Genomic DNA, 19,090 nt, shown 5'->3' with positions numbered 1-19,090 from the left:
GAATTTAAATTTCATTGTAGTGAATGATTAATCAATTTCTTAGGAGGCATTTCTTTGTTATGTATCAGATGATATTGTATAAATGACTTTAGAACACGATTCACTTTAATCGAGCGTAGAGTCATTGAGTATAACAATTTAACAAATAAATAAAGTTTACGACATTAAAGTTAGCAGTCACTAGAAAATTTTTAAGTTTTATTTAACAAAAAAATTATTTTAAAAAATTGCATTTGTAATTTTTTTAAATTTCTAAATGTCAATTTTTTTTCCTAATTTTTTTTGTCATAATTTTTTGTTGGAAAAAATGATTAATTATCTGCTATTAATTTATTTTTATATAAATTTTTAAAAAGAAAATTAAACTGACAATAATTTTATGGTAACTATATTAAATACTAGCAGACTCTGTTTACTTCGCGAAAAATAAAAAAATATTTTTCTTTTTTAAACATAAAATTTTTTTTTTTAATTTTAGACTTACGCAAACTAAACCATTACGCTCAATCAACTAGAATTCAAACAATTAGTATTTCCTATTTTTTCGAACACTTGCGAATATTTGATTGATGATTCGATAATTGTATTTTTTTTTAAATATTATCGTTGTTACTATCAACTTTCCCAACATAAATTTTTTTGTCAGGTGGATCGAATGAAAATGACGTAAATAAGTGATTAGAGTGGATTGTTGAGATTCGTTATTAGAATTAACTATATTAACTATGATACAATCGAAAGAATTTTGTTTTTAGTTTCTTCAAACATTATTTACCTATTCGAATTTTATTGACTTTTGAAATCAGATTTTAAAGACTTTTTAAAATGATATGTACAGGCAGAGCCTAAATATTTGCATTGTAATATAGATTTTTAATTTATTTTTCTAAAATTTAGAGTTTGGATTATTCTTAATGTTAAATTTAATGGTCTAATGTTAAAAAAAAAAGAATAATTAACAGTCAACGACATTGCTTCGTTTTATCTTGAAAACTTTCATTATTATTTTGTCAATATTCTAAATATTATTTCAAATTGACCGGAATGTAAGCCTACTGCTAAAAAAGTAAACTTGATTTGAGAGAAAAAAATCTTGAACGGAAAATGTCATTTTGAAAAAAAAAAAAAAAAAAAAAAAGAGAGAGAGAGAGAGATTTTTGAGTTAAAAAATGTTGGATTCTCTGAGCAAAAATAAATCCCAGTTACAAAACTTTCAGTTTTATATTTTAGATATTTTGTTGTTAGAAATATTTATTAAAAAAAAAAATAGTTTATTTTATTTTATTAGTTTTGAAATGTGAAAAACACATTTAAGGCACATTTGTGGAGCTAGAATAAGAAAGCCTGTATAGGCTTGATTTTATGACCTTAGGTACTTGAGTTGTATAAAGGACTCCTTATTTTACTATGTACAGTACGGTTCTATGATTCTATATCCTCGGACAAAATATCTCCGACAAAATATCTCGGATCAAATATCCATATGACAAAAAATCCTCTAGCCATAATATTCATGGACGGAAAATCCTTGGACAAAATATACATAATTTGAAAAATTAAATACCAACAAAACAATTAAAACTATTTTAATGAAACGCATATAATCGTGTTGCGCCCTTTTAACATGGTTTTTGTGTATCTTTTTTGACATTATAATATTTTGGTTTTTAAACTTCTTTTTTAATGAATTTTAAGATATTTTTCCACAGATATTCTAGCAAAAGATATTTTATCCTGAGGATATTTTGTCTTAAGGATATTTTGACATGGATATTTTGTCCGAGGATATAGACTCCGGTTACCCTACAATACAACCTAATATTACAGTCTTCGTTAATACGAATTATAAGATTATTTATTATCAATTCTATCCATAACTTCCCACAAAAAAAAAAAAAACAATTCTTAAGCCAAGAAATTATTGTTGGTCTAAGTAAACTTTTCTTGGATCAATTTTTTCTTTTTTCGACTCAAGAAAATCATTTTCTTCAAAATGGTATTCTTAGTTCAAGGCTTTTCTCTCAAATTAAGTTTACTTTTTTATCAGTGTATCATTCAAGTTTTAGTATTTTTCATATCTAATAAAAATTTTCATTTCAATTGGAAGTATATAGTTAAATTATTATTAATTAAATGAAAAAAAAAAAAAAAAAATTAATACTTATTCTAAAAGTAAATTTGTTTGAGTATTTGTATAAAAATAAACTTGGCAGGTTGCTGTTTACCATCTCGATTATTGTTTCAAGAATCCTTTCACTCTTTTTACATGGTACGCAATAACAACAAATAACTAAACAACGAATTGTTGGTATATCTACGTTGAAAGACTGAAATTCAATTCAAATACATGCAGTAATATAACGCAAGACGCTTATAATATAGATAACTTTCCTTTATGTGTAAATATTATATCATAATTTTAACTTTTAGTGGATTAATGACTCTCACATATAGACTCAGTAGATTTTATAGTAATTAGAGCTTAAACTTTTTATTAATTTGCTTATTTTATTTTAATTTAAAGTTAAAATAGTTTTATTTCCGAAATGTAAATTGGCTATAATCGACTTATACTATTAAATCTCATCCTTGCGCGTATAAATAGGAACCCTTTAGGCATTGGAATTTCATCCGGATGCTCGTCTTCCATCGACGTTCATCGTATTCCCCACGTGCCTTCGAGCTACTTGTACAGCCCAAATTGTGTTAAGTTTCCGCTTCAAACTATTCACACTAAGTTAAAATTAAATTTATACAACTAAATTTTATATCGTAATAACGTACGGTTCCTGTTTTCTTAGTATCTTAATCTTTCATAGTCATTTTTATTCTACTCCAAAGTTAAAATTACAGCCAACTACGTCATCAGTGACGTAATAATAACAAAAATTAAATGAAGTGTTATATTGTAGAAGAACCTTGATTATATTGATAAGTTATGTATGTCATGATGACGCATATTATCACAAATCTTTTGCTTCGAATTTCATTTAATGGTTATTATTAATAATAAAGAATAAAATAAGACATTTTTAAATTCATTCGATAAATTTTTTACAATTGAGCGTACTAATTCGTAATTAATAAGGAAAAAAATAAGACTATAATAGAGTAATTTGATGAAATTTTAACGATAAAAATTATTTGACGTCAATTATAATTATTTATTTCAATAAATTTAATTATTTTTTAGCATTTAATTTAATTGAGCTTTAAAAGTATAAAAATCATTTTACATTTTTCTCCAATATTAATTACAGTACTTAATTACTACATCCCGTCATAACTAATTAGAATTGATTTTCACATCAGTAAAAGTTAAATTTAAAAATGGTAATAAATACTTATTCTAATTAATAAAATTATCAAATAAATGTATTTAAAAAAATGACACTGAAGTTACCAGACGTCTGAAAAATTTTGATCTCTCTTATTAATTAAATTACAACTAAAAATATATTTCTAAAAAATTACACCCATAGTTTTTCAAGTTTTTTTACAAGTGAAATTTTTTTTTTATTTATTTAATTGAAATTTTTTCAATAAAAAATTTCTAAAAATTTTGAAACTGTACTAAAATCAATGACATTAAAGTTAGCTGTCACTTGACAATTTTTTTATTTTCTTTAACAAAAAAATTATTTTAAAAAAATTGTATTTTTAATTTATAAACATTTCTCCATTTTTTTAATAAAGTTTTTTTGCTATAATTTATTTGTTTAAGAAAATGAAAAAATTTGTCAAGTGACAGCTAAAATTAATGTCTTCTAAAATCAGCAGACATCTGACAATTTCTTGCTTTTTTGAAAAAAATCAATTAGTATTAGAGAATTATTTTAAAAAATTAAATTTTTTTTTTTTTATTTCGTTAGTGTAATTCATTTTTAAAGAAAAGTTAAAAAAAAAGAAAAATACTATAAAATAATAAATCCTAGACAATATAAAAGGGATTTAAAAATAGATGTATAAATGTAAGTACATGTATAATTAAAATATTATTTATTATAATACTGAAATTAGCGGTCAGCTGTCAATTTTAAAAATTTTTTTAACAAATCAATTACAATAAAAAAATGCTTCTAAAAATTTTCACTTGTAAATTTTATTAATTTTCACATGTGAAACTTTTTAATTAAATTTTTTTTTTTAATAATTTAATTGCAACAAAATTCTAAAACAATTTTTAATGTCTATCAACTTCAGTGTTATTATTTATTTTCGTTCTGTTAAAAGTGCATTTATTATGTATTATACAAGTATATCCCAAGACCGCATGCAGTGTAAAGTATACTATGTATTTCAATATCTCTATAAAATAATATATGTGTCGACAGACCCTTTACAGCGATGCGAAACCTTTTGCGTCAGAATTTATTCTTGTTAAGTCATTCTTATCATGTATCAATTGTAAATATCAATTTTCAACCACAATATAAATTATACTTTGGGATTAACCGTAAAAAAGATTTAATGAATAAAGTGGAATGATAAGTTCAAGGTTCTTTATTTTATAAAAGATTTTTTTTTGTTTTCAATAGTTAAGATTCAAAAATTTGTCCTTAAGAAATAAATAAAAATATTACATACACCAATATGTCTAATATAATACTGTACCATAGATTGGTGATTGATTTTGAATGCAACCACTGAAATGGGATATATTTAACAATATACTACAAATATACTCGTGTGTGTGATAAAATGTAAGCATTTCACTCGCTTGAATGTGCATAAATATAAAAATATATGTTAAAGTATACTGACATATGTTACATGTTCGTAAGGTATATATATACAAATATGTATATGCTATGTTTGATGTTACATCGTACCACGCAGTACAGTCTTAAGACAGCGAACCGTGTGCATTGTAATTGCGTAATCCACTCCTATTCGTTCAAGGTAGCCTCGAGGGATGGGAAAGGTATGCAGATATGCATATGAAGTTGACAAGTGTATTATAAAATGTTGTTGATGAATTTGCTGGTTAAATTTATGGTATTTTTTAATTACTGATATATTGTTGATGTAATTGTTATAAATATAGTATGGGTTTACAGAATTAATTATACTATTCCGTGAAGAAATATGTTGAATGTTTTAGATCATTCGTTTTTATGTTTTTTAAAGTTTTTCCTTTCGAATAATTTATCTATAGATTGTATTTTTATATTTTAAAAATAAAAAAATTATCAATCCCAATAAATAATTAATAGTTTATGCAACAAAATAAACTTTCAACTGAAGTAAACTAAATTTGAATTAAAAATGCAAAAATATTGATTTTATATAAATATTGGAATATTGATATTTTACTGAAGAATAATTAATTTAATTTGCAGCTGAAGTTATTTGAAAATAAACAAATTTTAGAGTAAAATAATAAAAAAGTAAAGTAAACTAACGTAAAGATGATTGAACGTAAGTCTTCTCAAACCCCGCAGGTTTTAATAATATATTACCTTTTAAGATTATTACTAAATAATAAAAATTACTAAGAATCTAATAAGAATTTCTAGAATTTACTCTTTCCTCGTCAATTAATGCATGTATTTTAACAATAATTAACTACATTATTTTTCAGATTAAAGATATTAATTAATTCAAAACAAATTTAGCTTTTTGTTTTATTGAAATCACTAAAAATAAATCTTGAAATATTTTTTTTTTTTCAAATTAATTGTGCCGAGAATGCTTTAAAAAAAAAAAAAAGCAAAGAAGGATGTATGATGTGATGAAGAATAATTTGAGACGAGAAACGTGAGCAGTTATTGACGAGAGTCTCGTGGAATTCAAATAAGAAGTGTTGATCAAAACCCCCGGTTGTTAAAGTATAATCGAGTAATTACTCATCCAATGCAAAAGCAATTGCGCGGCAAGACGCCTCTTTGATCAGAATGCTTCTGATAACATTTGCGTTGAGTTATAGCTATAAATTTTCGCATTTAACCATTGAAAAGGCGATTATACTTTTTATTCTTACTAAATAAGACCTTTTTAGTCTATTTATCACTGCTCTATTCTATTTAATAATAGCCATGAATATTTGATATAATAAAAAAATTTCATCAACCTATTAATTCAAATTGACTATTTGACTATTCAATAAAGTACACATTCAATAATTAATTATTTAATGATTTGATTTAAACTGTGCCAAGTATCCGGAAATATTTATATATTTCAATTGGCTCAAGTTCAACGAATAAGTCTTTTACTCTTCTCTATTTTAAGAAAATTTCTATTGCATTTTATAACTGTACTACCCTCGAGACTATATAAGTTATTTGTACTTTGTTTTCTTTACTACATAGAACTATAAAGTTAAACGTGCTGTTTCAGCATTTATCGCATTTACTTCTATATAAATCTATTCAAAATACAACGTTTAACGTCAATTCAATTATCAAGGATTTTTAAATTTGTGATCATTAGATTTACATTTAATTTATTTTTTATTAAAAAATAAATTTTATATATTTTTTTTCTTCCTATAGAATATGTGTAGACATTAAAAACAATCTCTCTCTCTCTCTCTCTCTCTCTCTCTCTCTCTCTCTCTCTCTCTCTCTCTCTCTCTCTCTCTCTCTCTCTCATTTCTTCTCCAAACACTAACTTCTTGCTTACTGTTTTTTTTTTTTTAACTATACTAAAATTTTATACTATATTAAAGTCATTAACATTAGTAATAATAATAACACTTAACTCTGAAACTCTACTGTACACGGACGATAAAATTGTGGTAAACAGTGAGTCGTTGATTAAAATTTCTCAATAAAAATTATATGTTTTCATTTACTATCATTTTTTTTTCATCATTACTTTAAAAGCCATAAAATAATATAAATAAAAAAATAGAGTACTATTGAAATTTATTACTTTTGAAATTGTCACATATCTTAAATGTCTGCTTAAGGGAGTAATATTTAATGGATTGAGAAGTATAATAAAAAGTCAATAGTTCTATTGAAAATCAATTAATTACTAAAGATAATAAATGAAGGATGTTAAAATTACTATCGATTATTTTCAATTGTAAAATAAAAAATATTATGTGCTTACAAATGGCTTTTAAAAATTGAATGTACAAACTCAGCCATATTTTATTCATAAAAAAATTATTCTTCATTCGAAATCATAGTATATTTTGATTTATTTCAAAAGTCATCGTCTTTTGATATCGATTAATACGTTAAACAAGAAAAATTTTCCAATGACTGAATCTTAATTGAATTATTGCTAAGCGTGCTAAGCATTGAATACCTATACTTGAAATATTCCGCTTCCGGTTTTTTTACCTTTTCCGCGACTGCTAATTTATTTTACTCTTCGGTTCTTTTATTCTCTGTTTAATTTAGCAGTAAAATTATTTATGCAATAGTACAGCGAATTGGCAAAAGTCGTGATCAAACAAATTAACTTTATGGTTGATGGATCAATGACCCGTTTCCTGCTGTTAACTCATATAAAGATTCCTACTACTCTATACAAGTATAAACTCTACTTGGATCAATTTGTACCAGAAGTATAACTAATGGATAAATATATATTTAGCCTTTACCCTTTGGTACGACTTACATTACTCAATTAACAAATCTGTCTGGCCCACCGCAATAATTTTCATCTCTTGTATGCATATAGTACACTTAGTTTATAAACTCAACAAAATTGTTATTAAATGTCCAACCATACGTCACAAGGGATTTATCATTAGTTAAGTTAATTATTATTTATTTATTACTTCTAATAATTCTCGGTTAATGATATTTTCAATTTAATTTAAGAAATTACGAGCGTAAAGTGAAACATTAAATAATTTTTCTTTTTTTTGACGTAAGCAATTATATTCAGATAAATAGTTTATTGAAACCAAATTTTAAATTATAATCAAACATATAGAATTGAAATATAATACAAATAAAATATATTCAACTATTTCCTACCGCCTTTTCCTTTCCCTTTGCCCTTGCCTTTACCTTTGCCTTTTCCTCGACGTTTTTGTTCTCTTTCTTTTTGCATCTCTTTTATTCTTCGTTGTTTCAAAATTTGTTCAGGTCTTTTCAATTCATTTTTAGCTTTTAACAACTTTTCTTTAACTTTTTTATTATGCCTTCCCCAATGAGTGTGTGAATTTACTTGCACTAGAAAGAAAAAATTTATTAATACAAGTAATATGGAATTAAAAAATATCGGTTGATTAACACCATTATACTTTAATTTTATGTAATAAATTAACTTACATTTTTTTACATCTTCCGGTTCATCAACATCATTATCATCAAAATCGTTATTTAAGCTATCAATTTTAGATTTTTCTTTCCACTGTTTGTAACGGTTTGTCTTGTAAGAAGCTGAAATCCAAGTACCATTTTCCGTACAGATCTTTCCAACTTTTGAAGTCTATGAAATAAATAAAATCAAAAGTTATCATAATTACTAAGCCAAAGCTATAGTCTACAATGATGAAAAATTTATAATTTATATATTTACATACATTATTAACGGTAACCATTTTTTCCTTTTTTCTGTCCCATTTTTTCATTTGTTTCTGTTGCCGGAACGCGTTTTCATTATCACCCGTCAAGTCCATTTGCTCTCGCTCGGCTGATGTTGCAAAATTATTCACGGCAAGCCTAAAAAAATTTTAATGAATTATTAAATGAACTAATAATCAAGAAAAATTAAAATAATTTTAAAAATTACTAACTAGAAATGAAACTTACCCATCTTCAGTATGTTTATCTGGAGCAGAATAAGGAATATAAAATTCTTCATCACGAACACCACGTTTCTTTTTCTTAGGTTCTTTGTACAAGTCATCAATTTTTCTTTTTTTCGGTTTAACAACCTCCTTGAATGCATTACTAATTTCGTCATTTGTACTTGAATCAAGTTTTGATTCTTGTTTAATATTATTCACAATTTTCAATGTATTTTCTTTTCTTTCAGCTTGCTTAGATTTAAATTTTGTAATTAGATCATTATGGAGTAAACGTTTTGCTGCCATTACTTTGTAATCAGTTGACGACGGCTTTCTACATACTTCAAATACAGTCTATAAATAGAAATCATGTTGATTTGAATAAAAATTATATACCATTATTCTAATAATAACTATTTAAAATAAAAAAAAAAAATAATTACCCCTCGAGGTCTATAACTTTTCATTTGTGTCAATAAATCTGCAATTTTAGGTGCCATGTTCATAAATTCAGAATGCACACCAGCACTAGCTATATCTAGTTCTTTAACTCTTTTTATACTTGCTGTTGAAGCTGCTGGTCTTGAACGAAGGTATTGTTGATAAGCATTTTTACACACATTTTGCATATTCAACTGTTGAAAAATAAAAAAAATTAATTCATTTAATCAGTTAATTATTTTAGTATAAGTGAATCTTTAAAATTATTTATGGTATCAGTAAACTTACAAGATCGGTATTATTATCGTGCCATGTAATCAATTCTGCGAGTTCCTGCTCGATCATGGATTGTGGCAATTTTCCGATAGCACTTTCAATACTTTTTTTCGATGATTCTGGTGGCACTATGCTAAAAGGTAAACCTAAGAAAAGATTTAAATCCAAAAGATATGCATATTCATCATTAGAAACTATATTATACGCTGTTCCAGTTCTTCCAGCTCGAGCACAGCGTCCTATAAAAAATGCGAGTTTTGTTTAATGCACTGAAATTTTAAATAATGAATTTAGATTAAGTAATTAATTTACTCACCAACACGATGAACAAAAAGCTTACTCTTAGCTGGAAAATTAAAATTAATTACGTTATCCAAATGTGGAATATCAATTCCTCTTGCTGCTACATCTGTTACAACCAAAACTTTAACTACATTAGCTTTAAATTTAGCAGCATTAATTTTACGCGCTGAAGAGTCTAAATTTGAGTAAATGAAAGTATTTGTTATATTAGCGTGGTCCAATATCTGTAATAAAAAATAATTGATTAACAAATATTCCACTTTCTGTTAAATTGTTTAACATATATAAAATTATTAAAAATGTTTACCATGTGAATGTATTCGACATGATGCATTGTACTAGCAAAAACAATTGTTTGCGAATCTGGTTTAATAATATATTTAAGTAAGCACAGCAAAACAGCTACTTTTTCTTCTGGTCTACAAGTTATGAATGATAGTTTCAATTCTTCTGGTAATTTGCTCTCGACATCCAAACGTATTAGAACTGGATCACTCAAACCAGCTTTTGCAAATTCAACTAAAATTTTAGGAAGTGTTGCCGAGATAAGTAACGTTTGACGTGATTCTGGTAATCGATTCGCTATTTCATTAATTTGTTCTCCCCATCCCATTTCAAACAATCTAAATTAAAAAGAAAATACATTTAAAGTTTTTTATGGTAAAATTATTCAAATACATATCTCCTCACAACACTAAGGTGAAAGAAGTCTATAACTTTCTGCTAGCTTTGTTAACATACTAAAATCTACAAATATTTTGCGTGCCTAATGCCAAAAGGGTGTATTACAACAGTTAGATAGGACTTCATGCGAAAAGGGCGTATAAAAAAAATTGTTTTGCCAATCTTTTTAGAATTGCTCGAAACGTAAAGATCTGCAGAAAAAAAAATTTTGACGCACTAACGCCAAAAGGGCGTATTTTAAGATATACGCCCTTTTGGCTTTAGAAAATTGTCGCTCTAAAGCCGAAAGGGCGTATAAAAAAAAATTAGGATTTTTCAAAATTTCGAAAAACAGTCTTCAAACTTGTACGGAGATTTATATAAAAAAAAAATTTTTAAAAGTCTACATTTTCGATAGTAATTTTTTTTTCATTTTTACGCTTAGAATGTGTTTACAAAACGATTGGCACAAGAAAAAAAAATTATATGCCCTTTTGGTTTTGCAAAGCCAGAAGGACTTATAATTTTTAGACGCCCTTTTGGCATCAGGCACGCGATTTATTTTACATTAACGTTAAATTGCTAGAACAATTGACAAAGATATCAAAATTATACTCTCTTTTAGTATTAGTACGTGAAGAAAACATTGAAGATATAAATGTAGTTGAAATTAATATAGATAGCTTACTGATCGGCTTCATCATAAACAACATATTCAACATTATCTAATTTAAGATCCATTTCAATACAAATATGAAGAAAACGTCCAGGTGTTGCAACAAGAATATCTGGGTTGTTGTGAATACTTTCAAACTGTTCATCCATGCTGTCACCACCCAAAACAACAGCAGCTCTTAAATCCGTGTAATGAGCAAGACTTTTAATAAATTTCAATGTTTGTAATGCTAATTCACGGGTTGGGGATAAAATTAGTGCTCTCGGACCGACTTTCGGTTGTCTCATTTTTAATTTTTCAAGCATTGGAATTAAAAAACAAGCCGTCTTCCCGCTACCCGTCCTCGCCATGGCAACAACATCTCGTCCTTCCAATGCCAATGGAATAGTCTATACATTAAAATACAATGTGAAATTGTCAGCAAATAAAGATAATTATTTATTAAAAAAATATTTACTTTTCTTTGAATTGGTGTAGGGCGCTTGTAACCATTTGCAGTGATACCTTTAAGAACATTTTGACTTAATCCCATGCAACCAAAAGCACCTGCTCCTTTCTTTTTGGATTTTATCTCGGATGGCACATTGTTATTATATCCATCATCACTGTCCACTTCATTTGGATTATCAAATCCAATTATTTTAGTGTCTGTCATTTTTTTGCACTAACTACTTAATTAGTTAAGATTAGTTTAAACAAAATATAATTTTTGGTTAGAACATAACGTATCCCACGTGCACATAAAATCTAAGTTTTAAATAAGAAATTATGGAGTATTTGGTATGGAAGGGGAAGAGTCCCTCTATAGTCTATACTTTAAATCAAAAATAGTTCGAATACAGCAAGTATACCAAATTATATTTAGTACTAAACAAGGAACGCGGTATCCAGAAACTCCAGCAAGGTCATCCGATTATTGTACTGCCTCCTTGTGGACTGGGGTGTGGTTTGTAGTCACGCGGGATTTATTCAAATATGTTATTATTTAATAACACTGAAGTTGACATATATTAAAAATTTTTTTAGAGTTTTATAGCAGTTAAATAATTAAAAAGTTTCACATTTAAAAATTAATAAAAATTACAAGTGAAAATTTTAGAAGCATTTTTTTTGTAATTAATTTGTTAAAAAAAATTTTTTAAATTGACAGCTGACCGATAACTTCAGTATTATAATAAATAATATTTTAATTATACATATCATACAAATTATTTCTATTTCACTCTCTTATTGCAATAATATTAAAGTAAGACAAGTGAAGAAAATATATTAATCAACTTTCTTATCGACCAAGGTATTGACTTCAATGTCATTGAACCCTGAAAACTGTAGAAAAATCACGTGCTGTTGAATTTTATTTGAGTAAATGAAATTTAGCAGCTTTCTCTGGAAATAAATATAAAAGTTTCGAACATCGATAGTTGTAAAGAAGTTGAGTTAAGAAAGAAATCTACAACTAAAAAAAAAAAAAATCGGCATAATCTTGCTTATCAACAAAAGTTTCAAGTTTGATGACAAATGTTCTCTTTTATTAGAAGAATTAAGAAGTTAAGCAAAGTAATATTCTCAATGAAAATTATGAAAATAAATTTAGCAGAGATTTAATAATTTTTAGAATTTTTTCTAACAAATAAATTATGGCAAAAAATTGACATTTAGAAATTTTAAAAAATTAAAAATACAACTTTTTAAAAATAATTTTTTAGAACGAATTTTTTTATTAAATAAAATTTAAAAATTCTCTAGTGACTGTTAATTTTAATGTCGTATGAAAATGAAGTTAGCCGACATTTCAAAATTTTTAGAAATTTTTTATTGAAAAAATTTCAATTAAATAATTTTTAAAAAAATTTCACCTGTAAAAAAACTTGAAAAATTATAAGTGTAATGTTTTATAAGTATCTTTTTAGTTGTAATTTAATTAATAAAAAAGTCAAAAATTTTTAGACGTCTGTTAACTTCAGTGTCATATAACCTCAATATATTTCATCACCACTATCTTTAATAATTTTGAATTAATCACTATTACAAATTTTTCGTTAATATTTTCGTAGAGATTAATTATAATTTGAAAAGTATTTAAAAATAATATTTTGTTATGGAGTCTGAGTATTTAAAAATTCAAAATAAACGCGCGTATTGGTACTTCCAAATGTGAGCGCTGAGAGCGTTTAAGCGCTCGACCTGAGTGCGCCCTAATTTTTAAAAAATTCTATAGTTTCTGCTGGCTTAAATGCATTCATGTGAATGTCTGTCGCTATTGGTTGAAATTAAATTGTCTGCCTCTCCCAAAAAAAAGTCAAGCTAATAATAATAACAATAACAATGTATGTACAAATGTGTAGCCTGTAAAAATTATATTATTTCATTTAAAAATAATAATAATAATAATAATAATAATAATAATAATAATAATAATAATAATAATAATACAAACGAATATCTTCTTTTTTTTAGGCATTCAATCATGATAATTATTCCAAAAATACAAAGAAAAAAAAATTTAATATTCTATATATCCTTTAGAGACAATCTCATTTCTCTGTAGTAATCTCATTTATTATTTTCTTTTTTTAATCTATAGATATACAAGGAAAGGAGTGACGACACACAAAAGACGGCCTTGCGCGCTGTATAATTTGCAAAATCATATGCACACTTTCTATCGGCATTTAAAATGTCTCACAATTGCAATTATTTTTCTTACAGATTTCTCCTTCTAGAATTTTAATTTTATTCTGTAGAAAAAAAAATACTTTAAGAAAATATATCAATTTATTGAAACAAATACATAGAGCCACGAGAGATTTTTATTCGTGAGCGCCGGCAGCCGTCTATTGATCGGTGAAAAAATAATTGCAATTTATTTAAAAACATCTCTATTATCTTAAATTCGATAAATAATTTGTTTATTTGAATAAAATTAAACGTGAAGAAATAAATAATTTAGTAAAAGTATTATTAACAAGTAAAAAAACGAATAAAAAGAATTAATGTTGTAAATAAAATTTAAATTTGGCGCTGGAATCCTTGAAACTCTGGCTGTGGACCCCGTGGCGCGTTGTTGTGATCTAACATGGCGGAGAGTAGTGTTGTGGCTATTGAGTGTCTACGTCAATTTTAATAGATTAAATATCTACGAGCTGGATAGGCACTTGCGACGATGCCCAATACTTGTGTGTTAACTGTAACAAATATTAAGAAGATAAAACACTAAAAAAATCAGAGGTTATAATTGTGAGTGTAATTATTATTGATAAGTATATTTTTACTGTACCGCGAGACCGCTCTCATCGGTTGGATATTTATCGTACACAGCGGTGCGCAAGAGTATATAAATTCATCATTTTTTTAGTGTGGGGGTTATTTTATTTAGCCTGTAAGATATTATTTAATGTCAATTAAACATTAATCTAACGCAATATATGATTACAAATTTTAATTTTCAAATAAGTAACTCTAATTAACAATAAAATAATCATTATTCCCGCGTATAAATTGTATGTAATAACTATAATTATCATCTTATGTGCTGTATATGATTGTGTGGCATCTTACGATCGAGAGCGGGCTTATGCAACAAGGCTGCATAAATATACAAAACTTTGTAAACAAAATATTTATTTGGATACACATTATACATATAAATATTAAATTTTTATTGATGAGCTGATATATTGCTTTGCAAAAAAACTTACTATTAAAATAATATTTACATAATTTATTAATTAATAATTGACTTAATAATAACATAACATAATATAATATTATTAATTTTAGTTTCTGAGTGACTAACGGACATTGTGAAATGCATGTTTGATCAACGACAATCACCGGTTAAAAGTAGTGTGCTAAGTACCGTTACTCCAAAGTACTCTGCAAGAATCGCTGCTACGTACGATCGGCTAAAATAAAAACTTCAACATGCTCTTGTTTTAAAATCATCCTGGTAACGTCAAGTATATTTACGTCTATTTGTGAATGCAACAACGGTTGTCAGCTGTCAAGAGGAAAAAATTTAACCAACATTATTGGGTGATTGTGACGACATTAACTACTCAATGATAATATTAGGTTTACTTAAATGTCGTGACAAAATAACATTATCATCATTGTCATTAATATTTAGATCATACAAAAATGCCATTCACATAATAATTATCTCTGCAGACACAATATAGTAGTGTGTATTTTATTCATAATTTTTTTTTTTTTAACACTTTAAACAGATAATGATGATCCGTCTATATCATGCTTGTTTTGCTAATAAATTTTTATAAATTATTAGTAGTAAAATTTAACAGCTGATTTTATTTCACATCAATATATTTTTTTTATCCATTCAATGTTATAAATATTTATATAGATGATAATAATATATTGAAGAAAAAGTGCGGACGAATTGTATTAAAAAAAAAATTATTAAAAATCAAAAAATAATTGAAGTAACAGTGATTGTAATAAAGAGGTGAAGGCATGCTAGTTAGTAAACAGTAATAAAAAAACATTAAGTGTAACAATTAACGTGCAAAATGACTGATACAAGAAGGCGAGTGAAGCTTTATGCTTTAAATGCTGACAGACAATGGGATGATCGTGGTACTGGACATGTATCATCATCTTATGTAGACAGACTTAAAGGGATCTCATTATTGGTCAGAGCTGAGAGTGATGGTTCTGTTTTATTAGAAAGTAAAATACAGCCAGATACTGCATATCAAAAACAACAGGTTTGATAATTTATATTTTTGTATTTAATTTTATTATTTATATAATTGAATTTTTTGAATGATATTTTTAAATTTATGTTTTTTAGGATACCTTGATTGTTTGGTCGGAAGGAGATAATTTTGATCTTGCTTTGAGCTTTCAAGAGAAAGCAGGTTGCGATGAAATATGGGAAAAAATATGTCAGGTTCAAGGTAAAGATCCATCAGTTGAAATAACACAAGATATCGTTGAAGAATCAGAGGATGAACGATTTGACGATATGTCTGACTCGGCACCGCCGATTGAATTACCACCCTGTGAATTAAGCCGTCTTGAAGATATCAATGAACTTATTGGTAATTGTTTATCAACACCCGTACGAAAAGAAAAATTAGCCATGGCAATTGAATCTGAAGGTTATATTAAAAAATTATTAAATTTGTTTCATACATGCGAGGATCTTGAAAATATTGAAGGTTTACATCATTTATATGATATATTCAAAAATATTTTCTTATTAAATAAAAATGCCCTATTTGAGGTAATGTTTAGTGAGGATGTGATTTTTGATGTAGTGGGTTGTCTAGAATACGAGCCTTCATTACCACAACCAAAGAGGCATCGAGAGTATCTACGTCAGTTAGCAAGATTTAAACAAGCTATTCCAATTACAAATCCTGAATTGTTAGCTAAAATCCACCAAACTTATCGTGTCCAGTACATACAAGATGTAGTTTTACCAACACCAAGTGTATTTGAGGACAATATGCTCAGTACACTAAGTAGCTTTATATTTTTTAATAAAGTTGAAATAGTTACTTTAATTCAAGACGATGAAAGGTTTTTAACAGAATTATTTCGACAGTTAACCGACGAATCGACGTTAATATGTAAGCGTCGTGATTTAGTTTTGTTTCTCAAAGAGTTTTGTAATTTTTCACAAAATCTTCAACCACAAGGCAAAGAAGCGTTTTACCGAACATTAACAGCACTTGGTATTTTACCAGCACTTGAAATAACATTAGCAATAAATGATGCCCAAACTAAAACAGCTAGTATAGATATACTGACTTACATTGTTGAATATTCACCGAGTGTTGTTAGGGATTATACTTTACAACAAATAAATAACACTGAACAAGATCAAATGTTGATAAATGTTATAGTGGCTCAACTTGTTGGTGATACAGATCCAGAATTAGGTGGTGCTGTACAACTTGCCGGTGTTTTACGATTATTACTTGACCCGGAAAATATGTTGGCTTCTGTCAATAAATCTGAGAAGACTGACTTCCTTAATTATTTCTACAAAAACAGTATCATAACACTGATTGAACCATTATTAGCCAACACTATTGGTGATAAACCAGTACGTGAAGATTATCGCACAGTACAGTTGCTAGGATTGATTCTCGAATTATTATCATTTTGTGTTGAACATCACATGTATCAAATTAAAAACTGCATTTTAAACAAAGATTTATTACGAAGAATATTAATCCTAATGAAATCAACGCATACCTTTTTGGTATTATGTGCATTGAGGTTTATGCGTAAAATAATTGCATTGAAAGATGAATTTTATAATAGATATATTATAAAAGGCAATTTATTCGCACCTGTATTTGATGCATTTGTAAGGAATAATGGTAGATATAATCTTTTGGATTCAGCTATACTCGAAATGTTCGAATTTATTAAATTGGTAATTATTACTTTTTATATATATATATATATATATATATATATATATATATATATATATATATATATATATATATATATATATACATTTTTTTCTTTTATTAGGAGGACATCAAATCTTTGTGTTCACATGTTGTTGAAAATTTCTCCAAAGAATTAGAAGCAATTGACTACGTACAAACATTTAAGGCATTAAAATCAAGGTATGAACAGCATCAGGATAAACTTAAGGATCGTGATAGAGCTACTCTCGAGAGGTATGTTGATAATCAACTACCGCGGGATCAGATAGACTCTGATAGTATTATCACGAGTATATTTATAAATTTTATATTAATATATTTATGTTTTATTATTAATACAGTGTACCATCGATTTTACGCAACAGCCGGTATAGACGGGACCAACGGCAGCTAGATGAAGATGAGGAAATGTGGTTTAATGAAGAGGAAGATTTCGATGAGGGTGAAGCTGTTGTTCCAGCTGCTGCGGCTGATCTTGTCCCACCGGCATCAGCTAAAAAACAACCACCGAGTCCTAACTCTGCACCTAATCCTATCCCTGCAGATTCTAAAAGCCAACAACAGCAGACTGTGCTGAATAATAATACCACTAATAATACCTCGACTACGCAACAGTCCCAAGTTAATAGTAGTAGTCCCACGGAGAATGAGTCTTCGATTTCTGCTGGAATTATTGCCAGCTCCACGGACGATAGTGAAAAAGTAGGAACGACAGTTTTCAAAAAGGTAAAATATATAATTAATATTAAAATATTTTTTAATTCTAAATCAATTTGTTGATTTACTTTTTGTACATTAACTAAATTTTTTTTTTTTTTATTTTCTTTTTTTACAGGGATTGGTCGATTATGAGGGTGACTCTGATGAAGATGATGAAGATTCAGAATTAAATCCTTCTCCCAAAAGACAGCGACTTGCATAGTAGATAAATCATCAAAGAGCAGTAATAGTGCTACGACTATCGATCGCCGTCGCTGTTCTTCCCTCTGATAGATTTATACTCAAATTAATTTGAAATTATTTTGATCTATTTCGTTTATATAAAGTCAATAACAAATAGGTCAGAATTAAATAATCTTAATAATGTGTCTTTAGACAGATACTCGAGTATGTTTAACTACATAAGAGGGGAAATATATATTTTTTAACTTTAGTGCATTGTGAACATTGACAACTGTCTGTGCTAATTTCTTGTACAGTTAACTAAGAAAAGAACAGCCATACAGGAGAATTTAAAGGATATTGATATTAATAATAATTATTAAAATAATAATTATAAATATAATGATAATATTAGATCAAGAGAATAAAAGTGAAGAGGATAACTTTAAGAAATAATAAGAATAATTAAATTAAGAATTATTAACGCGGATCAAGTTAAGGTAGCGTTGATTATAAATTTGTAAAACTTTGAATTTTTTTCTTAAAAATAATTAAGAATTTATTACTAAACCGCTTATTGTATGACTATGTTGTGTAAAGATATAGTAAATTTCAACATAAAAATATCATCAATTTATTTCATTGGTTTAGTGTATTCCCATTTGTTGAAAGTAAAATCACTTTTTAATATTTACTTAATAAATTCATAAA

At 26.9% G+C, this 19,090-nt stretch overlaps 2 protein-coding genes across 3 annotated transcripts; one reads left to right on the top strand and one right to left on the bottom strand.

Moving 5' to 3' along the window:
• Nucleotides 1-7,841: 7,841 nt before the first annotated feature.
• Nucleotides 7,842-11,806, bottom strand: LOC141530955 (ATP-dependent RNA helicase DDX54). The gene is made up of 10 exons (XM_074248358.1): nt 11,518-11,806; nt 11,073-11,449; nt 10,029-10,344; nt 9,735-9,945; nt 9,431-9,657; nt 9,145-9,336; nt 8,724-9,055; nt 8,495-8,633; nt 8,241-8,400; nt 7,842-8,141 (listed from the first exon to the last, which is right to left on the bottom strand). The coding sequence occupies exons 1-10, from the start codon at nt 11,713-11,715 to the stop codon at nt 7,933-7,935; spliced, it is 2,361 nt and encodes a 786-aa protein (XP_074104459.1). The 5' UTR covers nt 11,716-11,806; the 3' UTR covers nt 7,842-7,932.
• A 2,129-nt stretch (nt 11,807-13,935) lies between these two features.
• Nucleotides 13,936-19,021, top strand: Flfl (serine/threonine-protein phosphatase 4 regulatory subunit 3 flfl). 2 transcript variants are annotated; one of them, XM_074247754.1, is made up of 6 exons: nt 13,936-14,297; nt 14,841-15,790; nt 15,877-17,475; nt 17,580-17,677; nt 17,839-18,223; nt 18,333-19,021. In XM_074247754.1, exons 2-6 carry the CDS (start codon nt 15,593-15,595, stop codon nt 18,417-18,419), a joined length of 2,367 nt encoding a protein of 788 aa, XP_074103855.1. In that variant the 5' UTR covers nt 13,936-14,297; nt 14,841-15,592; the 3' UTR covers nt 18,420-19,021. The 2 variants fall into 2 exon arrangements, with proteins under 2 accessions (XP_074103855.1, XP_074103854.1); XM_074247753.1 differs by having other exon boundaries at nt 13,957-14,297; nt 17,580-17,731.
• Nucleotides 19,022-19,090: the final 69 nt, after the last annotated feature.

The sequence above is a fragment of the Cotesia typhae genome, unplaced genomic scaffold (genome assembly GCF_013202065.1).
Source record: "Cotesia typhae breed Kobodo isofemale line unplaced genomic scaffold, CoteBio_Ctyphae contig_5, whole genome shotgun sequence".
In the NCBI taxonomy this organism is placed as follows: domain Eukaryota; kingdom Metazoa; phylum Arthropoda; class Insecta; order Hymenoptera; family Braconidae; genus Cotesia; species Cotesia typhae.
Note: the sequence above shows the minus strand (reverse complement) of the source record. Positions and strands in the feature narration are given on the sequence as shown.